General features: G+C 39.3%; 1 protein-coding gene across 3 annotated transcripts in view; it reads right to left on the bottom strand.

Annotated features, from left to right (window-relative positions):
• Nucleotides 1-21,305, bottom strand: part of esrrb (estrogen-related receptor beta) — a 56,362-nt gene that overhangs the window by 19,323 nt on the left and 15,734 nt on the right. For 2 of the 3 annotated variants that reach the window (XM_032548009.1, XM_032548007.1), the window contains 4 exons: nt 17,948-18,357; nt 10,532-10,657; nt 724-834; nt 148-309 (listed from right to left, as the gene is read on the bottom strand). In XM_032548009.1, coding sequence (XP_032403900.1) covers nt 148-309; nt 724-834; nt 10,532-10,657; nt 17,948-18,357 — 809 coding nt within the window. The remainder of the gene's footprint in view (nt 1-147; nt 310-723; nt 835-10,531; nt 10,658-17,947; nt 18,358-21,305) is intronic. The other variant, XM_032548008.1, reaches the window with a different exon arrangement.

Raw genomic sequence — 21,305 nt, forward strand, 5'->3', positions numbered from 1 at the left:
TGCCAAATTACAACAGTCTGTCAGATAAGAATCAATCTTTCCAGAGCAAAAGAGAATAAAAATAATAGAGTTAAATTCAGGGTAAAACATGAGAGAGAGAAAGAAATTAGAAAGAATACGACACAGCAAGAGGGAATGCTTTTCTACCTGGGATGTGTTTGGCCCAGCCAATGATGACCACGAGCTCGCGGTCAGCCAGGTCACAAAGCGTGGTGAGAGCCTTGATGTCACTCTCTGGCATGGTCGGGTCAGGCATGGCGTAGATCTTTTCTGGCTCGGCCACCAACAGGTGAGACACTATCTTTGTGACTGAAAATAGAAGAGGGGGCAGTAGGATGTTGACAAAAAGAAGAGGTCAGAGGTTGGAAAAGCTCAAAGGACCACAAAGATGTTCAGTATTGATCATTGTGACAATATGATAAACTCAGAGAAATGGTGGTGCTTCTTTAATTGAATGTTTGTGGGAAATAAAAGAGAAACTGCGACTGAAAATGCGTCCTCCAGCATTCAGTTGTATAATAGAGGTCACCTGCTCAGAGACTTAACATAATTCAGCTTTGGCTGGTACAATACATGGCCTACATTTCTGACCAATGATCTCTCAACTGTCCAAACATGGGAGTGACACAAGAGCATCTGGCCTGGCTTTACCTGAAAGCTGACTGGCTGGCTGAGGGGCGACGGAGGAGCGAGTCGATGGGTTAGTGATTGAGTAGTACTCACGAGGCTTTTTAGTAGGAGGGGGGAGTGTCAAGCCCAGGTATGGGTTGTTTTCTGTGTCCAGCCTCCGCTTGTACTTCTGTCTGCCCCCTCGCACACGGTCCAAACGAACCCCTGGGAAAGAGAAAACAGACAGACACCAGATGAAAAGTGTGTATTTTGCTTAGCAGACAAAATTTAAAGAATGTCAAATATATTGTCTTGCAAATGTAATCCTACTCCTTGAACTGTTTCACATTGTGTCATGTTACAATTACAGACTTCAGTGTATTTTATTGGGATTTTCTATGATAAACAAACACAACTCTACAAACTCGACATGTTTTGACTCTGAGGTTGGTCAGTCCTTTAATAAATTTAACTTGAAAAGTATTTTGAAAATTGGTATTTTTTAAGATAGTAAGGTTTGACCGATCTGTTCACCCCTAACCATCCTTCAAGAAAGTTAAGCATCAGTAGATGTGTTTATGTAGCTGTTTACCCAACTTTCACTGTTCAACCTTATTTTCACATTGCTTAGACAGAGGGTAATATATTTTGTAGAATATTTTTTTTCTTGAGGATAATTGTAGAGTTGAAAGAAACCTATTTATGGTTTTAAATAAGTGTGGTGTTCATTTGTATTCATCCCTTGTGAGTCATGCAAGTCTGTTAGAGTATATCTCCAGCTTTGCAGACCAGGATGCTGACATCTTTACCCATTTTTCATCACAAAGCCACACAGTTGGACTGGATTTGGAGCATCTGTGAAGGACACTAAACATGGCAGTTGACTTTGACTGGTCCCTTTTAACATATGGATATTTTCACCCAGAGAGCGGCCATGTGTCAAAGGTTACTGTCCAGCTGAAAGGTGAAACTCCATCTCAAGTCTTTTACCAGCCTCTGACAGGTTTTTTTCAAGGTTCCTTGCACTTTTTTTTTTAGCTTCAACCATCTTGCACAATACTGCCTGGGATATGTGTGATATACAAATATTTTCCATTTCAGATCTTTAGCTGCTTTGTCAGTTTTTCACAACAAAATACATTGAAGGTTGTTTAATGTAAAGATGGAAAATTTCAAGGGGTATGAATCTGTTTCCTACACACTGCACACACAGACATTAAGTAGGTCAACAAAATGAAAAAAAAATCAGTAAAAAGTTCTGGTTGCTATTTTAAATCAAATATTACACTCCTTAGATCATCTGTATGAAACATAGTTTGTCTCTTGCTTGAGCATAAGTAATCAAAAAGGATTGCATGGTGGCATATGTGTGTTGAAATGAATTCCTGAATGAGTACGCGTGAGTGTGTGTCTGTACGGATGTGTCAGAGGCCTTGCTGCCTTCCCATATGTGGCCCATGCCTGGCTGGTCTACTGTGACACAGCTGAGCCCAGAGCAGGTCTAAACATATGAATATTTAATGCAGGGTCAATGATCTCACAGACTGGCCCTCTAATTATTTAGCTTTTGGGGTGAGGCATGCTGCATACTAATTAGCTGCCAGCTACCTGCCTCTTTGCTCGCATCTGTGAGCTCAGGTGTGCTCTCCTCCACATCCACAAAACAAAAACTGCAAGCCCGAGCTCCGAGCAAAGACGCAGCCACACACATAGTGTACAAAGCTCCCGCTGTCATACCACAGATAGATAACTGGGTATTGCTTTCCCATAAAAGACCCCTATTTCACCCCTCTTTCACTGGAGCAGCACTGGGGCCTTATCACCCCCAGCCACACCTAGGGGGCCAGGTTGCACACTGATACTGTAAATGTCAAGCCAGCCTCATCATAACATAAGTTATTTATTATCTCATTATTTGATAAGAATGTTTCTATTCGGATGTCTTTTCTATTCTATTAATTTTCAACATTGTTAACATATTTCATAGACGCCGTTCCTTTTCTTTTGATATCCCTGAGCAGGAATTTGGTTATTTAATGCAATTGCATTCAAGCATTTATATCCTGCATCTTCATACTTGTGTGTCATCTCTACTGTAAAACCTAAATCTTAATCCTGTCAAGAGGGAGAATCCTTTCAATCTGTATACATAATGTAACCCCCCTCAAACAAATTTAATATTAGAGGATGGATGGGAAAAGGCTCAATGAAATGCTCGCGGTGGAGGAGGAGTTAATTTGTCAGCTTCTGCGTCCTCTGAGTGAAGAACGCCCGCAGCCAGAGCACTTCCTTGATGATTTCATCACTTTATAACAGGGAGGACGGTGTCAAATCCGGACACTGTGTGGCCACTGCAAATGAGCCTAATAGAATTTACCCATCAGCAAGTGCTCTTGGAGAGGATGAGTTTGGATGTGCCCCATGCACAAACGACTGGAGGTCGCTCAGTGAACGGGAGGGAAGGAGAAAAATCAGATGAGCAGGACGGAAGTGATGGCCTTCATTTAGCAAAAAGGAACTCAACAACTGGTTTATGCAAAATATCTAGATTTGTACCTCTTCTGTGACATGACCCTCTGCTAATAAATGCAGGTCGGTGGCATTAGAATGTATTACAATGTAATATGTCTTGATAGAGTATTTGCACCTCTGGAAATTCTCCACAGTTTGTAACATTAAAACCACAAACTTCAACATATTTTATTGAATATAATCTTTCAATTGAAGAGTGAACTTCTGTTTCCATCTCTAAAGGCCTCTATAAGTTTTTCTTCTTGTATTCAAGACAGCCATCCTCTCATCGGTTCAGACCAGATTTTCTATCCTGACTGTAGAAAAATATCCCCACAGCACAGCATGATGTTGCCACCACCTCCAGTTACTGGTCGGATACTGTTTTCAGGGTGACGTGTAATGTTGGTTTTTGTCCTCTCGTTGAGTTGCAGGCTAGTATTTTGGAATCCTGCATGCAGTGCAGGTCTCATTTCACCAGAGCATCTTCTTCTACATGTTTACTGTGCTCTCTACATGGCTTATGAAAAATGAGATTTGTAATGTTCTTTTTTGGGGGGTTTTTTCCCCAACATTGTCTCCCTTCTTTTCACCTTGCTGTAAACACTAGATCTGTGGATCACATCACCCTCCTGTCAGTCTTGGTCGGTCTGTAGTTACGTTAATGGACTGAAATGTGCTCAGTGAGATGCGCAAAGCTTTGCATAATTTTTCCGATCTAATGTCTTCTCCATAACTTTCTCCCTGACCCGTCTCCTGTGCTCCTTCCTCTTCGGTCACCCTAAACCTTTCAGCTTTTTCTTTTAAATACCATGCATCACTTTGATTCAAATTAACAACTATGTGTTACAAGGGGTATGAATACTTTTTCAATGCAGTGTAACTGTATATTTCATTTTCTTATATCAATTATTTGATTCCCTAGAAACACAAATCTGATTAGGACTGTCTTTCAATTTCCTGACAGTGACAACCTACTAACCTAATTACCCCAATTTCCCAACAGACATCCATCCTTCCCAGTAAGAATAGGGGAAGCCGCCTTCACACACACACACACACCCACCCCCACACACACCCCCACACGCCACACACCAAGTAGACATGAAAATTTTCTTTTTTCCCAACATATAAACAAGTATGCAGTGGCCTTTTTTATTAGAGTCCATTTGTAGCTCAGGTAGTTTTTATTTGAGCCACGGAAACTCCTGTCATTGTCCAACGTGATTTCACCACTTTCTACAGTTTCTTTCAGCTCTCCTGCAGAGACGGGCTCCTGCCAGGTGACTGCGCTTCGGATCTCAGTGTTTCTCTCTGCCAGTTGAGCTGTGCGGCTGTGTCAGCCGGCGATGGAGGGTGGATGGGTGCCTCTTTTAATTACAACAGTCCAGGCCATAATTAACAAATGGTGACAGGAATTAAAGCTCGGCTCTAACCTGTCTCATTTTACTGTCCAGATATTAGCAGAGAGGAAGACCAAGTGATCAGAGGTGTTTTGTTACATTTATATTCATTCCCTTGGAGACTATAGGGTGGATTTTTGAGGGATTTTGAGGAGTCTGACTGTTAGGTCTGTTGTGCTTCCTCCATGGGTAAGCAACAATTGAGGTATAAATGTGCAAAAGTCTTCTTACTGTTTTATGGTTCACTGTACAGTGCAGTGAGAGTCGCAGCGGGTGAGCTCGGGTATCATCTCTTCAAAGAAAGCTGCTTGTGGAGGGGGCTTTTGGCCAAGGCGGCTGGCATTCGCACACGGATTAACGCAAGCCTCGAGGTGGGGGCCGGGGCCAGCTGACCTAGGGCTCTTCTTTCCCTCCAAAAACAATAATAATCCCCCTTCAAGCACACTCCTACAAAAGGGCCTGTCTTCACTCACTTTGTGTGGCAAGCTATGGTACAGGCCCTTATTTTGAGTCCCTCACCTGTTCGGAGCATCTCTCCATTGGGGAAAGTGTCAGGATGTCTGGGATGGTTGGCAATGCCAAGGGGGGCTTAGACAGACCCTATTTTAGCTGGGAAAATCAGAAGGCCACATGGCAAGGCATGGTGAACCTTGCCTTTCAAGGAAGCTGCCACGCTAAACTGCCGTCAGCACTATTTCAAAGGGCCCCTGTTGCCAGCTTTGAATGCTTGCAAGTGTGTCACAGCATTTTTAATCAGGAGTGGTGATGAACGAGGGTAGCGGAAAATTGTCACACATTGCCCCCTCCTCATCTGATGACCCCCAGAGGATGACATACTGACATCATCGCCAGATAGTCCATTTGCAGGTTAGCCACAATACCTACCTCAGCTAACGTGGATAATTTCAGAGTAACTGTCACTTAAATTGAAATTCAGTTCTCAAATAAGAGGTAAAACTTTTTTTTTCTTGTCTTACCCTCATTCACCCTTGAATATTATATAACTTTCCAATATAATTAGTGTGACTTTGTTTGCAACTAAGCAACAAGAAATGTCCTGTCTTTCAAGATCACCATCATTGTTCAAAGGATAATCCAAATCATCCCATTGCATTCCCATATTTACACAGAATAAGTCAGTAATTAGAGTCCAGCTGTGTTGTTTAATCTCAGCATGAATCTAAGTTTGTTAGAAAACATTAGTGCATCCAAATATCCTAATAAAAATCTAATGCAACAACACTAGCAGAGCCCTGATCAATTCATTGTCCTATAATGGCACATAGAGACATCTTTTGCACTCTGCTGTAGCTTTTGATGAAGGGAATTGCTCTTTAGGATGTAAAGAGGGGGCTCTTGGAAACTCTGGAGGAGCTACAGAGGTCTCAGCTCAGATGGGAGAAAAGTGAAAGACTTTTTCTTTCACTTATCTTCCACTTAGGGTCTACCCTTAAAAAACCCCAAAGAATCCATTAAAGTTTGAGATAGTAACATGTCAAAATGTGAAAAAGGTCAAGAGTATTAAGACTTTTCAAAGCATGGCATTTTCCAAGCCATACAAAACGTCCACTTGGAGACAATAAAACAGGATAGCAGTTAGAGGACTGAAGTGCTTCAGCAATTGTTACATAAGGACAGAGTTTGGTCTGCATGTCGCAGATCCTCCATGTGTAAGTGAGACAGCGAAAGGAAAAGAAGAGAGCAACTGCCACCAAATGATGTCAATGTAATCTCTCAATACTATCTTGTCTTCTCTCTTGCTCTAAGCTCTGATCCGTTTCCATTGATCAGAGCAAAAAAACCTGTTGCCCCTGACATTTGATTCTTGTATCGATCACTTCCTCCTTTATACAGTCAAAGGAAAGTGCAGCAACTAAACATGGGGTCCAGGCAGGGCTCTTGTAATTCCTGTAATCTTGCTCTTGATCTTTAGCAGACTACTTTCCCCATATTTATCGTGCTACACTTTCAGATGATAAACATTTAAAATAGCTTCAGCTACTGTAAATGTAACATGAGAAATTTCCTTTATGTTACTGTCTGAAAACTTCTTTGCTATTTTAAAATGGATGAATAGTTTATTAAGATTTATTTAGGTGATATTTTCCATGGTGACACAATGTGACCTTTCTTCAGTAATTAAAGTAAGTGGCATCCTCAGTCACATGAACAGTGGTCATCTCCACATGATGAGTCCGGCTGCGTTGTTGAGCCCACGGCTTCAGAGAGCTTACAGCGGACACAGGCTGTGTGTTTTTCTTTCCCTTCAGTTTCTATTAAAGTCTTAAATGGATCTTAAGAAAAAGAGTTACTGCACCTCTATCCATAAGTCATTGGAAATGTTTTCAATAATACTGGCTGAAAATCAATAAATTATGAGATAACTGCACCGTTAATCTTCAATCACATCCTGACAATAGCTGTGGCTTTGTGATGAGGAAGACTATGCAAAAGAGGAGAGTTGTTCTCATTCTGGTAATATGCTGAATTCACAGAAGACTGCATTAAAACCCAGGGCTTAGTCAGAGCGTGAATATTTGAGTTTTACACTCTTTTTACTTTGACCTGACACTGGTCATTCATTTATAGCCACAGCCACATATTTTTGTAGTCTCTTATTCTCCAGAATGATATATTGGCATAAATTTTTCATCAGATAGTAATGCGATTACTCTGTCTTTCTGGCACTGAGGCTTTATCTGGCCGCATGCAGTCCAGGAGATTCTGTTACTGTGCAGCAGATCCATACGGGCCACAACTCTGGATCCGGCCGCTGACTGAATATATATGCATCTATAAATCCTGCTGTCCAACGGCAGAATAATGGGAGGAAGGAAATAGGGGACTTCTGACTTAAGAGTTTAGCAGATAATTTAAAAGTATAAGTTTTAATCTGGGTGTTGGGTGATACAAGACAACGAGCAATTGTAAAAAAAAAAAAAAAAAATTCATAACTTAATACCATTTAGCAAATATCACAAAAAAATTATCAATTGTAATTGTATGTGCAGGGAGGTAAAATATTTGTCAAATAGTCTTCTACCATATCATGCAATCTTCACTGGGAAAAATAGGCTGAGGTCAATATTTTTGCAACTTTGGCTTGGTAAAATCACATTTATTTAGACATGTGAATAAATACAGTGTTTATTAGTACATAATTCCTGCCTTTGATAAAATAAGAACCATAGACTGAAAGTGCAATATTTTTTAAAATGTGATTTCTTGCTTAACAAAAGTCCAAAAAGATATTGGTATTTTGCATCATTACAACGAATCCAAAGAAAGTTGCTACATCTAATCTCCATGTGCATTGCCCTTATTTGAATAATAAATATTAATTGATTAAATGCAAATGAAGGGGAAATGAATATACATTACATATACATTAGTACAATTTTAGAGTAATATAAATAAAGCAAAAGATGTATTTCTGCTTTATTATAATTCATAATAATGTAGAGAAACTGTCAGATGTCATGCTAATGAACATTTACAGTTACAATTAGAAGTTAACCATCACTATGAATGTCATATTACGTTTGGGATTTAATTATGCATTTGAACATTTTTTGCAGAGTGGACTGATGATAAAACACATTCAAATAATTTTAAAAACAAGTTTGAATCTGAAGAGACTTTTCACACATTTTTAAACGTATAAATATACGCCCACTAACATTTGGCCGAAAGAAACCATGCAGTCTTTGTAACCATCAACAGGCTTCTGGCATATTGTTAGCTGGATGCTTCAATTCTTTTATTCTTAATCTCTGAGGTGCATGTAGAACAGGCTTTTAAAGTTAGTCCACAAATTTTCTGACCTGCCAAAGACAATAATATTAACCTGCTTTATCTCTTGTTCTAAGTTTGGGATCACTAAAGTTTATTTTGTACTTTAGGTCCTGCCATATTCTGTTTAGTTCTCTGTGTTCATTATTGTTCTAATGGTGTTAAAATATAAGTTCATTCCTTTCTGTTTATTTTCTTCATTTATTCTTGTGCTCTGTTCCTTTTACACTTTAATTTATTTCCTTAGATTATTGTTAGGCCTTTAACATTTTGGTTTGACGATGCTTTGAGTGTTCGGCTCATTCTGTATTAATTCGTCTCTCTCTGTCTCAGCTTTCTCCCAGCTACAGCTTTACTACATTTCTTCCGATTAGTTCATCTGGTTCAACTGTCCTTCTAAAAACCAGCCTCTGCTCGCTGTGCTCCACCTGCATCCTTTTTGTAAGTTATGTTTTATACCAAAGCGCTCAATTTTTGATCACAGATTCCTCTGCATTTAACTTCATTACAACCACAAATCATAAAACCTGCTGAAACATCTAACTGTGTCCTAGTTTAAAGCTGCCTAGCTGTTGATTTTCAGGTGGTGTTTGTTCCATTTCAACAGAGTTTATTCATAAAGCACAAATTCACAGCAGATGCCATCTAAAGACAAACAGATCTAATTTGTACACAAAATATATAGTCAATTCAATAGAACCATATAAACAAAATAAAATTTAATTAATGCATACAATTCAATTAATATTCTACTTTGGTTCCAGTTTAAACACAAAGATGTATACATTAATAAAAAGTGTAGCATATAGAACAGGGGATGGTCGACTGCATTGACTCTTATTATTCCATAGACGTTGTGCAAAGTATCAGTACCAATAAGAGCAAAACAAACCCACATCATGCTGCTGTCACTTCCACTCTTGGCAAGCCAAACAGCTCAATCTTTCACCTTCAAATTTTAGTCTAGCCTGAAAGTGTTTTTAGAGTAAGGCTCAGTTTTTTTTGTTCAACACCCTGTTACTTCCTGTTGTTGTAAAACTGGCTGGACTGTCATTCCAGTAGTTTACATTTTATTGCCAAATGCTTCAGTCTTGAGGGGTTTCTAGACTTTTCTAGACAGACTGTGTTAATAAGTTTCATTTATTCTGATGGTAACAATTGTAATCCTATGAGAAATTAGGATACAATGTGGTGTTGCAAAAAGATGGCATCCAAACTAGTTTTGGAAAAAAATAAGTCAGGCAAAAATTTTACTTTGCTCTGGGAAAGATCTAACTAATTTATACTGTTACTTGTATCCACTTATATCCACGGATAAATATGGACTACATTTAAAAGTTAAACTCTAAGGTTTAGTCATAAATTTCCAGTCAGACTGAAGCCAGAAACTTGGTTTCACTGCAGTTTTCCAAGGGATTTTTTTTATTTTTACCAAATATTAGTAAGGATGTAAATATTTGAAAATTAATTGAAGTTGTTTCCATTGTTATCTTTCTGCCATGAAAAATGAATACATCAAACAAATAATTTAAAAATGTAAAATGAATTCAAATGATAATACTTTCAATCACGATCGACATTAATGTATTTTTACCTCATTCAGAAGTATTATTTTCCCTTCCAACAAAGCAGTGAGAATGAATAAAGAAGTCAGGCAGGTGAGGATGTGTAATGCGATGAAAGCAGAGGTTCCTCCCCTAAAATAGCAGCCAAGGCTGAAGGTCTCAGGAGGGTTCGGCTAGTGGTGATATTTAGTGGGAGAGAAACCGTGGCCAGACAAATCCATCTGGAGCATGTTTAATTGTCACTGAATTCCCCGGTGGCATGACTTAAAAAAAAATCCACAGGAAGAGAGCTGAGATGTTCGGAAAACATTTAGTGGATCAATATGCAGGGGAGAGCTGAGACTGTGGCGAGCGTGTGCTGAGGGACCCGGCGTGAGCCTTTCCAAGTGGAATACTGTTACATTTCTGTTACTCAGACGGCAGGAGCAACCTATTCAGCATATTTCTGTCCCCAGCTCAACTGCACATTATTTACTGCTGTGTAGGTAGAGGCAGGACAAAGGGCTGTGTTGTGGAGAACAAGAGAAACTCAGTGGGCTGATTGCTGCAGCAATCAGGGACGTAACAAAGCAATTATCCTGAATGTGAGGGGTGCGATGTTAAGAGATGTTTTGAATAGATGTGTGTAAAATTAATAAAAAATGTTCTTACTCTTCTTACCTTCTTTGAGCATCCCCACTTTGAGGCATTTCATGAAGCGACAAGCCTGACATGATTTGCGTCGCCGTTTTGTGATCTCACATTCGTTTGTGGCAGGACAGCTGTATTCTATGTTACCTGGAAAGCATAAAAAGGAGCAAGTTAGTATCAAAACATTATCAAATGTGGTAAAATATTACATCACATATATTTTACATTATGTAAAATATATTTTTGAAATAATACAATTAATTTATAGTGGTTGCCAATAATGAAACTATCGATGTCATATCTAAATAGTTACTGGTATCAAAAGTATGCAAAAACTTTAAAAAGTTCAAATAAGCTATTTAAAAAAAAAAAATCATAATTGTATGCTTAAAACTCTTATTGAGATGCCTGAGAAATTGCCAGAGCAACGAGAATTTTCTTCAGCTGTATGAACCGCAGCTCAGTGCTTCTCCTCCCCCACATTTTGTTATACACTGTAATAAATTTACCAAAAAAAGCTACAACCAAAGATGTGGAAAGTAAAGTTTCTGATCTTACCATGTGTGCTGGCCTACTGGAAAATGCATTGAGCAAGTCTAAACATGTGGACATGTATCATATTTGATGGTGCATTAAGTCCTACAATGTCCACGAAGAATGTGTTTCGCTGTTCATGTGTTTCTGGTTTGAATAATGTGTGTGAATTTGAAGGGTGTAGAATTCAGAATATTAAACTCCATCAGTAGAGGGTAACTTACTATTTTGTTGCAATTTCCATATTGAAGGATATAATGTTTCAATGTTTTAGCAATGCCCTCAAGTGGTCAGATAAGGATTAGCCCAATTAATCAGAAAGCAGGTCATGCCATTAGTTTCACTTTTGGTTTTAAGTTTTAAGCATCAAGCATTCTGAGGTGAAAGGATCAGGGAAGCTATTGCACTTACATGAGATTATGTAATGTTAGGATTGAGGAGTTACTGCAATACTTCAGTAGCAGTAGTACACATGTGTGGCATAGATAACATGTGACAGAAAGGAGCACCAGCTGTAAAGGGTGACACGTATGAGAGTGACGTGACGTTTGTGTATTTTTGATATTTTCAAGTGAGAATCTGTGAAGGTAGACATACTGTATTTTATGTTGCATTGAGTTTCCATAAAAGTTAAGGCTAATAGCTAGTCAGACTGAGCCCTGGTTTGAAATGGGAAATCATTAGGCTAATAAAACAGTGAAAATGTAGACATTTAATACTCACTATTAAAGTGTTGTACAGGTTGATTCTGAGTCTATTTAAATTTCTTAAATTAGCAAAAATGTTTTGTCTGTTAGATAAGTTTACGACCCAAAGAATTATTCACCTTTCTATAAACTGATTGCGATTCAACATCAGACAACTACAGAAACTATTACTGACAGGAGTCTGGCTACCTAAGCCAATAGCCTGATTAAACCACCAGCTTCTTGTTGTTGTGTTACTCTGTATGGAGAAGAGCAACACAAATATTTTAAATTCTCCACTAATCATTTGAAAAATATGTTTAAATTTAGTAGTTCTTTAATCTGTATGTGTGGAGAAGACCAAGTATGTAGCTCAAAACACTAATAAACAAATACAGAAAAATTTATAACATTTTTGTTCATTTGGCAGCAGTAGGAAAAGTTGATTTAATGTTTTAAAGAAAGGTATTTTGATCAGGTACTATCGTTTTGTTGTAGATTTTTGTCTAATAGTCTATAACTGGTATTTTTACTCAAGATTATCATTAGGGGATATCATATCACCTCCTACCTAGTGGCCAGGCAGCTCAGGTGGTTTTGTTTTTTAGTGAATACCTTCCAGGACTGACGACCAAAGGACAAGGAGAGGAGGAGCTAAAGCGCATGGGTAGGGAGAGGGGTAAAACTACAATGGTCCTTAAGGACCGTTCAGTAGATGCTGCCCCGGTTCTACACTAAATTGGCCTCATTAATTCTGTACATGTCCCCTCCAGGTCCCAGCGTGGGTCATACTTCCTCCCCCCGCCTTGTGCTCACATAGGCTCTGCTTCTGCCTCAATAGCAGGCTAGAGAGCCAGACACACTGCCCCTGACCACTTTACATAATACTCCTGCAGACCCAAACCTGTTGTTACCACTGTTGCTATTGTTGACTATTTACATAGTGTGCCGCCAAGAGTCCTTATGCATTATTCAGTTGCAGCATCTTGAGAAAGAGTTTCATTGCTCCACAATAAAAGAGCCTGCCCTGCTCTAGCATTAGTAACAGAAAGGGCAGGATATGTAAGGCAGTGACTCCATCTCTGTGCGTCTCCCTACATTTTATTGTATTCTGGGGCTTTCAATAGTGGGTTTCAGTGTAATAGTTGCTTCAAGAATAGGAATTTGAATCATTTTCTTGTCCTAAGTGGTCTTTTAAGCTTTAAAGCTTCTGACATTGACATTTTTATAAACTTTACTTTTGTAATTTTTAAACTGGAGTTGTACTTTGATTCTCAAACACACATTTGGACTGCATCCCAACATCTATCAGTTCCTCTGACCCTTACTCTACATTTCTGTAAGGAAATTGTGTAATATTCCACCAGCGTTCCTCTGCTAGCCCTTCAACACCCTTTGACAACTTATGCAATTATGTTAACATTATTGGACAGATCAGGAGGAGGGTCCCAGGATGTTACAAATAATTAGAAATTCCTCTTTTTATCTGGGTTAGAAATCATTATGCTAATTCCTATCATCTCTTTGGGGTTGGGGTAAATAAAGGTGTGAGAGAGGCGGCTGATGAGCTCTGATTGCATTTCCTCAGTCTGTTTTTCTCTGTTGTCATAGCAGAACACACCATAATAATCCACTTCATTTCCCACAAGGCGGGAGGAGACAATCAGTGCCGTCCTGGAGGGACTTCATACTTTGGTCTTTTGTGATTCTCCTTATACACTATCCAATCAGTACATTTCAAGTTAATACAATAATTTGTTTTAATTTATATTAAAACAAACACATCCGTGTGTCTTAGGTCAGTTTTATTGGCCAAACACAATGTAAGGGTGTTTATTTTCACACCTAGTGGCCAAGCAAGGCCTTTTTAATGCCACAGAAACAAAAACAAACACGCTGCTGTGTCCACCTGTCCTGTTGAGCTTCTTTCTCATCTGATGTTCTGCTCAGAGGGGGATTCAGATCTCTCACTGCAGAGTGAAGAGTGGATTAACTAATTCTTTGCGTCTGTGTTTGATTTATTTTTAGAGCACGGAGTGTTTGGGTATCACTACACAAACTGTCTCAGTGAAGTCATAACATAACCTAAAATAACCTTCAACTTACCTAACCCTAAATTAGTTGTGCATATACACATAACATGAGTGTAAGGAACTGAACTGATTCAATAAATCCAATGTTAAATTTATGGGTTTGTAGTGGGGAAAAAACAATTAATTGTGTTTATATTTTTAACTTGACATGATAAAGCCAAACAAAGCATAGCTTTCTGCAGCACATTAATTATTTTTACTTGTTTTAACCCTTTCTCTGTTAAATTTAATAAATATTTCAAGTAAACAATTTGACTCGTCTAAGTCCATCTCTAGGTAACAAACAGAACATGTTAATGAATTGACAGTTTTTCACTATTTTAAAATAGATTAAATATGTTTGGCATCTTCTTGCAAGTCCTTACTTTTGAATTAAGGTTGCCACATTTAAGAAGTGAAAACAAGGGACACCCATCACAGCTTCCCAGGGCCATGACCACCACTGCCCAGTGCTTGGGCAGTGGTGGTCTACTTAAGTAGAAGTAAAAAGTAACTTCTATTAAGCTTTAATTAAGTAAAAGTAAAAAAGTGAATAACAGAGAAATTAAAAAAGCATTTTATTAATCCTCCATCCTGTTCAACCAGGGATGACTATCTTCCCAATCACTTCTATATTTTTTCAAGTGTTTTCGCTTCTGAGGACTTCGTGGAGTATCAGGTGGACACTTAAAAACAACACGGTTGTTGAAAGAAGCACAGGTGTGTGGTGTTTGTCTGTAGGCAACCGCACAACTTTTCTTTTATTTTAAATGAAAGATATTCAGATATTTCCAGGAAAAGGGTGAAGATAACAGGAAGGAAAGTTTCCCCTCCACAAATGAAGCTCGCTGAGATGAAGCATTAACCCAAAAGGTCATGCCCAGGTTTATCTGTTTTCACAGAGGTTATAGTTTAGTTACCAATAACATTACAGGGTGAAGGCGGGAGAACAAAAAGATTTCCCTCCTTTTTTCTCTCTTGATAAGTATCTGTCTCAATCTATTTTATGGCTTTTCAGGACCCATGCCAGGGCACAGAGGGGGAAAGTCAGGTCTTGTAAGTAAATTACAGTAAAATGGCAGGTATTTCTCATCAAAATCTAAACTGACTTTTACAGGCTTACTGTCAAGGTCTATTACTTCACATAAAAAAAGGCCACCGAGTTCAGTTGGTTTTCAAGCAATTTTACACTTGGGTTCAAAATGGGAAGAAAACACGTTTCAATAAGGCATTTATGTTTTTGATTGGTGGAGCACGTGAGACGGGGAGATGGGGGGCAATAAGTGGAGCAATGAGAACAGAGATATTTCTGGGATGGATGGAGATAAAGGTTGACATTAATTTGGGCCTGGCCTTGAGTAATGCAACTATCCCTACGTATAAGTTCAAGGGGCCTTTCACTATATGAATAGGTGACAGAAGATGGATTTGCCACCGGCTGTTGTTGAAAGAAAGGGGCAACAGCTGAAGATGTAGCCAGGAAGAGAGGGATGGGAGAGAATAAGAGCATAAGTCTGGCAAATAATTCAAAATATAACTGCGATAGCCACTAAAAAATTTTAATTTGCTAAGAGGTATATCACAAGGTGATGGAGAAGCTGTCATGTACATGCTTAACATTAACTTATCATGTTTGCCCCGAGTCTTATCGAAGAAATGTGATAAAGGCCCGCGAAAGGCAGCTCCTTTGTTTTCCTCTCATTAGGAGTGGGCCGTCTCACACTCCACCCTTGACTGCCTCGTTATTCCTTTAATTAATCAGTTCTCATCAACAGCACCCTCTCTTTCTTTCAAGGGCTCTACAAAGTGCGTTTTACTCCCTCTGTTTTTCCTCCAGCAATCCTGTGTGTGTTTCTTTTATCATTTCAGAAGGCTTTCACCCCCCTCCCCCCCAAAAAAAGTCTCTCCATCCTCCTGCCTCCTCTGCTCGGGACCCCTGTCTGATTATTATGCCATTAAGCCTCCCCTCCTCTCCTCTGAAGGAGCAGCAGGGTCCCTCTCCAATCTAAAGAAGTCTTGGGTTTTTTTCCCCCTCCTTTCGCTGAAATTACCCGGCGACGCGTGCCTGAGTTTCTAATTGGCATGCCCATCCCTGGAGACAGCCCCCTCCCTTCCTCCTAATGAAAAGCCTCGGCCTTAATTACACTTTCCAAACGCTGATTGTTATTGACAAAACTCCTGTGGCTCGGACAAACGACGGCAGATTAGCTCCATTACAGGCAGCCCTCCAAGAAGAGAAAGAGGGATTTCAAATCGACAATGCAAAGTGAGGGAGAAAAAAAAAGATGAGCGTTCCATTTTTTTTCTCCTCCTTGTACCTTGCTCTTAATTGTTTGGACCATTGCTCCACTTAAGACGTCTCTTTCTTTCCCCAATGCATCGTTTCTGTTCAATTGTGTTGCTGTCAGTATACTTTTACTGAGGGGACAAAAGCTCAGTTATGCTACTTGAGAGAAAATGTTCATCTTTTGTCAACAGACAGGATTGCTGATGGCAGCATGAGTAAACAGGAGGATTTGGCCTAATGCTTTTGTTTGCCTGCAAAAGGTACATAGACTGTCTAAAGCTGATAGGGCTGCAAGGTCCAAAATCAACACCTAGCATCAAGACAGACAGACCTGCTCTCTGTGTAATTCCTGCAATCATTTGCTGATAAAAATTTACAGAGGAAAATGGATGGAAGGCATAACAGGAATCTCGATTTGGCTCATCTACCTTTTCTATTTGATTTTGCCATTGCATGTATTTCACTACTAAGCCAACAGAGCTTATTCCTGACCTGAGCAGCTGTGCCTGTTGTGCAGATTTTTTTTCCAGGCTCAACAATATCTTTCTCCTCCTGATTAATCTGGAGCAGAGCACACAGTTTCACAGTTGGGGGTCTTTCATTGCCTCTCTAATGAGAAGCAGCAATACATTGTGTCTTGCAGATAACCAAATCAGTCCCTATGCAGAAATACATACACAAGCAGGACAGGACAAATAAAAGATGTTTTTGAGTCTCATCTCTTTTGCGTTTGGGTAAATATAAATCTGACCTCTGTGGGACAAGTCCACTGATCATGACAGACGATGCCAGCATAATCTCTCTATGTCAAAGATACCCCAGTTTCTGTTTTATAACAACTACGGTTACTGATCGTTTTGTTCCACGTCATTTTGTTCTTTTGCTGTTTCTGTCATTTTGTACCTAACTTTGTGGGTCATCGCTTGTCATTCCTGCTTTGATAGGTGATGATTTAAAGTAATTTTCTATGAACTACTGGTAGTCTCGTGAATAATAATGTCATTATGTGACTCCGATAAATATTAGCAACCACTGAGATCCTGGATTTTAGTTTGATCAGGTGTCACAACTTTTAAGTTTGGTACTTACATAGTCATAAAATGTTCAAATTTCATATAATTGAAATTACTGTCATTCCACTTTTTATTGATTGATTTTATTGATCTAATCCTCTTTTTTACCCCTAGATTCTCATGGCACATGACAGATTGTGACCCGTAGTCAAACCATGACAAGTCCAAGCAACATCATGTCGCAATATATTGCTTACTGGAGATGCATCGCTACATTTCCTCACAGTAGACTTTGGCATACTATAGAAAAAAATTTTAATCAGTTGTCAGTGTGAATTAAAAAATGTTTCCTTTGCACACACAAAAATTCCCTGGCCACATTTCTCCAATTTATGCCCTAAAAATCTGAATATGAAATGACCAAAACTACAAAAGCGAATGAAAACTTGTTCCATAACTATTCATATTTCAAGTCCTTATATGCTGATCAGAACCACATATCTCAACTAATTCATCAAAATCCCTAAAGAAATCAACTGGTTTGAAATGTTAAGTGCATGGATACAAACTGAAAATGAACTGAGAACATAAGTTAAGGGCAAATTGACTTAAAACCTAACAGAAAGACAAGTTTACATTGCATCATAATTAAAATAGTAGTAGTTAAAATATTTTAGGCTGGTAATATGTAAAAATATATATTCTCCAGTAGTGGTATTAAATGAATCTCTTTCCTTGAGTATGTTTCAGTGTTGCTCTGCAACCAGAGGTTTCTTGTATGTTTTTGTGTCTGTTGACGTGGCAACATGAAATGAAATAGCGATAGGGGAGAGTAGGGGAAATACCTTGTATTGTCCTTTTAAAAAAGGCTTTGCAGGCCTCACAAGAAGCTACCCCATAGTGATACCCCGAGGCTATATCTCCACAGACCAGGCAGAGCCTCTTGGGGAGGGAGTTTAACATGTATTCGCACTTTATGGACGAGTCCTCCATGATGGTGCTGGAGCAATCGTCGTAGCGCTTGCGGCAGGAGCCGGCGCCGAGTCCACCGGGGGTGAACATGGGTGGAGAGTCCAGGCCGTTAGAGTGGCTGTTCATGGTACTGACATAGCCGCCGCTGGCGTCCGAATTTCCGCTGGGACTGTGGTGGCTGACCGTGTCGATGACCGAGGAGGGGCTGGATGGCTCTGTCTTGATGTAGGACCCACAGCTGGACGGTAGATGCCGTTCATCAGCGGCCATTCTATTCAGCAGCCTTTATAAGAGGTGAGGGGAGGCAGTAGGAGGATTGATGTGGGGAAAATAAAGAAAAAGAGGGAGACAGATGATTAGCAGAAATACATTTAAATTAGGAGTACAGTAAGAGCTTATCAACAATTAAACAAGTAACTTTTCTAGTTAATCGATCTGAAATACAACTTACAAAAATTCTTACAATAACTAACATTTGTTTAAGGATTATTGCACAATATAACAATGATCTAGTGACCAGAATAAGCTCATTTTCAGTGACCAAACTGAAAATAAGGTTATTCTGCATGAGTTCCATACACAAAGATGAATAATTTTCCAGTCTATAAAAACACCATATCTAAGCTCTAACAGGCCACAGTAGCATCAATACTTTTTGGTGTTACTGCTCACACGGGACTGAAACTCAACTTTCAGTTTCAGAGAAGTGTGTAGAAATGTAACGAGGAAGCACAAAGATATAATAAAGATATAATAATTTTAAAAACTGTGCTTCTTATTCTTAGGCTGGAAGGTAGCAAAGCTTTTAAGAAATAACAGGAAGCCTGTATGGAGTACAACAAAGCTGCCTTGTTTTATTCTTTTTAGCTTAAAAAGTCTGTCAAGCCAGTGAACACGCTACACCATACTTAATCACTAACAGATCACACTTACAACACTCTTTGGTGTGGAAACTATTACTGTGGGAAGTTGAGATCAAAGGAAATGTAAATGTAAAAAACTATAAAAATGAAACTGTACTTTCTATATGTTGAGACAAGCTTGCCATTCATGTAGACTGCTAGAAAGCAAGATAGAGAAAGTATTCAGCAGATAAGAGGAAGGCTGAACAAATTGTGTAAAGTTCATCTGTTATCCTTGCCTAGCTTTGAACTTCTCTCTTTTGCAGAGTATGCTGGATTTAAAAACGTTTGCAGTGTTTTGGAAATCTGAGTAGACATAAGTTATGTTTTTTGGACATACGTTTACTGTTAGTAACGCTAACTGTGCTAATCACCAATATAACACAAAAAAAGAGAGTTTTATATGTCAACTCTCTGACCATTTAACAGTGACTGCTCTCTAACACAGACTGTGTGACATTGCCTTTGTTCCTAATATAAATAATTAATATTTATTCACAGCAGGAAGGCTAAGCATTTTGGGAGATTTTCATGGGGAAATCAGTCAAAGCCAGCTTCAGTAGGTTAAAGCTTTACAAAATCCACCAATTGCTTCATCTTTAATAAATATGACTTTAGTTTTTGTAATCTTTTGTTCTCTTAGTCACTGTGTCCTCATATTCATTTAAACCAGCAAACCAGGATCCTAAGTGCTTCATTAGCCACACGCTATGGCAGCTGTTAAAGTCCTTCAGAGAACAAACACACACAACTGCAACACAAACGTCGACACACGTTCTCTGCACAATGCAAACACACAGACTGACGGGGAGGAAAGGGAAAACGAACAAGAGGCAGAGGGAAAGAAATCAAGAGTGCTCAAATAACCGAACACACACCCGTGCACGCACATACACAAACTGGACATATCAAGATGGGGGCATCTCTATAGTTTAGAGAGCACAGCGGACCTTCGCTTGTCTCCTTGAGTCAGCAGTCAACCAAAAGGAAACATGATGGCAAGATATTGACTTTTTCACTGTCTGCCTTATAACTGTATTTTGGAGTACATGTAATCTAATGCTGTAACGTGTGCAGACTAAAGTGCAGCCTTTTGGCGGTGGCCACAAAATGCACTCTGAGGCTTTCCATGCCTATATAAATGTATTTCAGTCCTGCTCTATAACCTTTAACTTGAAATTGCACTGAGTGAATGGTGGCAGTGGGAGAAGGAGCGTCGGTGCGGGGTGTCCGCACATATTTTCTTTAGAGTGAGCTGAAGGGGTGAACAAGGAGGGGAAATGAATTACTCAATGTATCGGGGATGCTGTGTAGACACAGTAACCTCTTAGGGTTATGGTGAGGTCACCCTCTAACATGTATGCACACTCTTTGCATTAGGCACCATGGGAAGGGTAAAAGGTTGCTTACACTTGCCTGCATTAGCAAAATTGAGCCTTGCACAGCTTATGCAAATGCAGATTGAGGGGTTCAGAAAGAGTGGCAGCCCAAGTTGTGCTTTACTTCCATTAGCATATTGCCAACTAATGGTAATATTTAAATGTTTAACAAGTCAGTTTATCATTTGAACTAGGAGGGGTTGGTGTTTTCAACTGGGCTCCGAGTGTCTGATTGGACGACAGAGACATGTTTGAAAGCTCCACAGAACAAACAGGAGATGAGACACCAAAATTGCGGTATTGGTTGGCCGAACATCTTCTTGCTCTCTCAGGCTGATTTAATTGTAAGATGGGTGACAGAGGAGTTCAGGCCCAAGGGGGTCACTGGGTCAACCTTATTTTCTCACCCCGGCTTCCCGGGCCCGTGGAGATGGGGGTCAGCGTGTCAAATTAAATCTCTTTCCTGGGTTTCCCCTCCCCTGCTGTCATGTATATTCATCGGAGCTCTGGGTGCCCACCACTTCTGGAAATTCACAAAAAGGTTAACTGCTAAAATAAATAATAAAAAATGTCCCCTGTTAAATCTGTTGACCTTGTGGTTATAAGCCCTTCTGTCTGAGCAGTCTTGAAATTCTTCTTCCATTAAAATGCCTTCACTGTATAAAAATGAACAGACATGCTTTTTCGTATTAGAGAAATTAAATTCAATTTAGTGGAGATGCACCAAGAAATCTGTGGGCAACTAAAATCAGACGATTTTACGCCTGACCAGTGATTGAAGCTAAAAATCTGACCTTTTTTCCAATCTGTGAACTCACGTGGTCATACCAAGCACTAAGAGATCGTTCTGACTGACAGCATTATTGTTTGTTTCAAAAGTTACTACAGAAGGAAGAATATATTTTCAGTATGATGAGTTATCTACAATGAAGACAGAAGAAAGGAATTGA

Source organism: Xiphophorus hellerii, chromosome 19 (genome assembly GCF_003331165.1).
Source record: "Xiphophorus hellerii strain 12219 chromosome 19, Xiphophorus_hellerii-4.1, whole genome shotgun sequence".
NCBI lineage: Eukaryota > Metazoa > Chordata > Actinopteri > Cyprinodontiformes > Poeciliidae > Xiphophorus > Xiphophorus hellerii.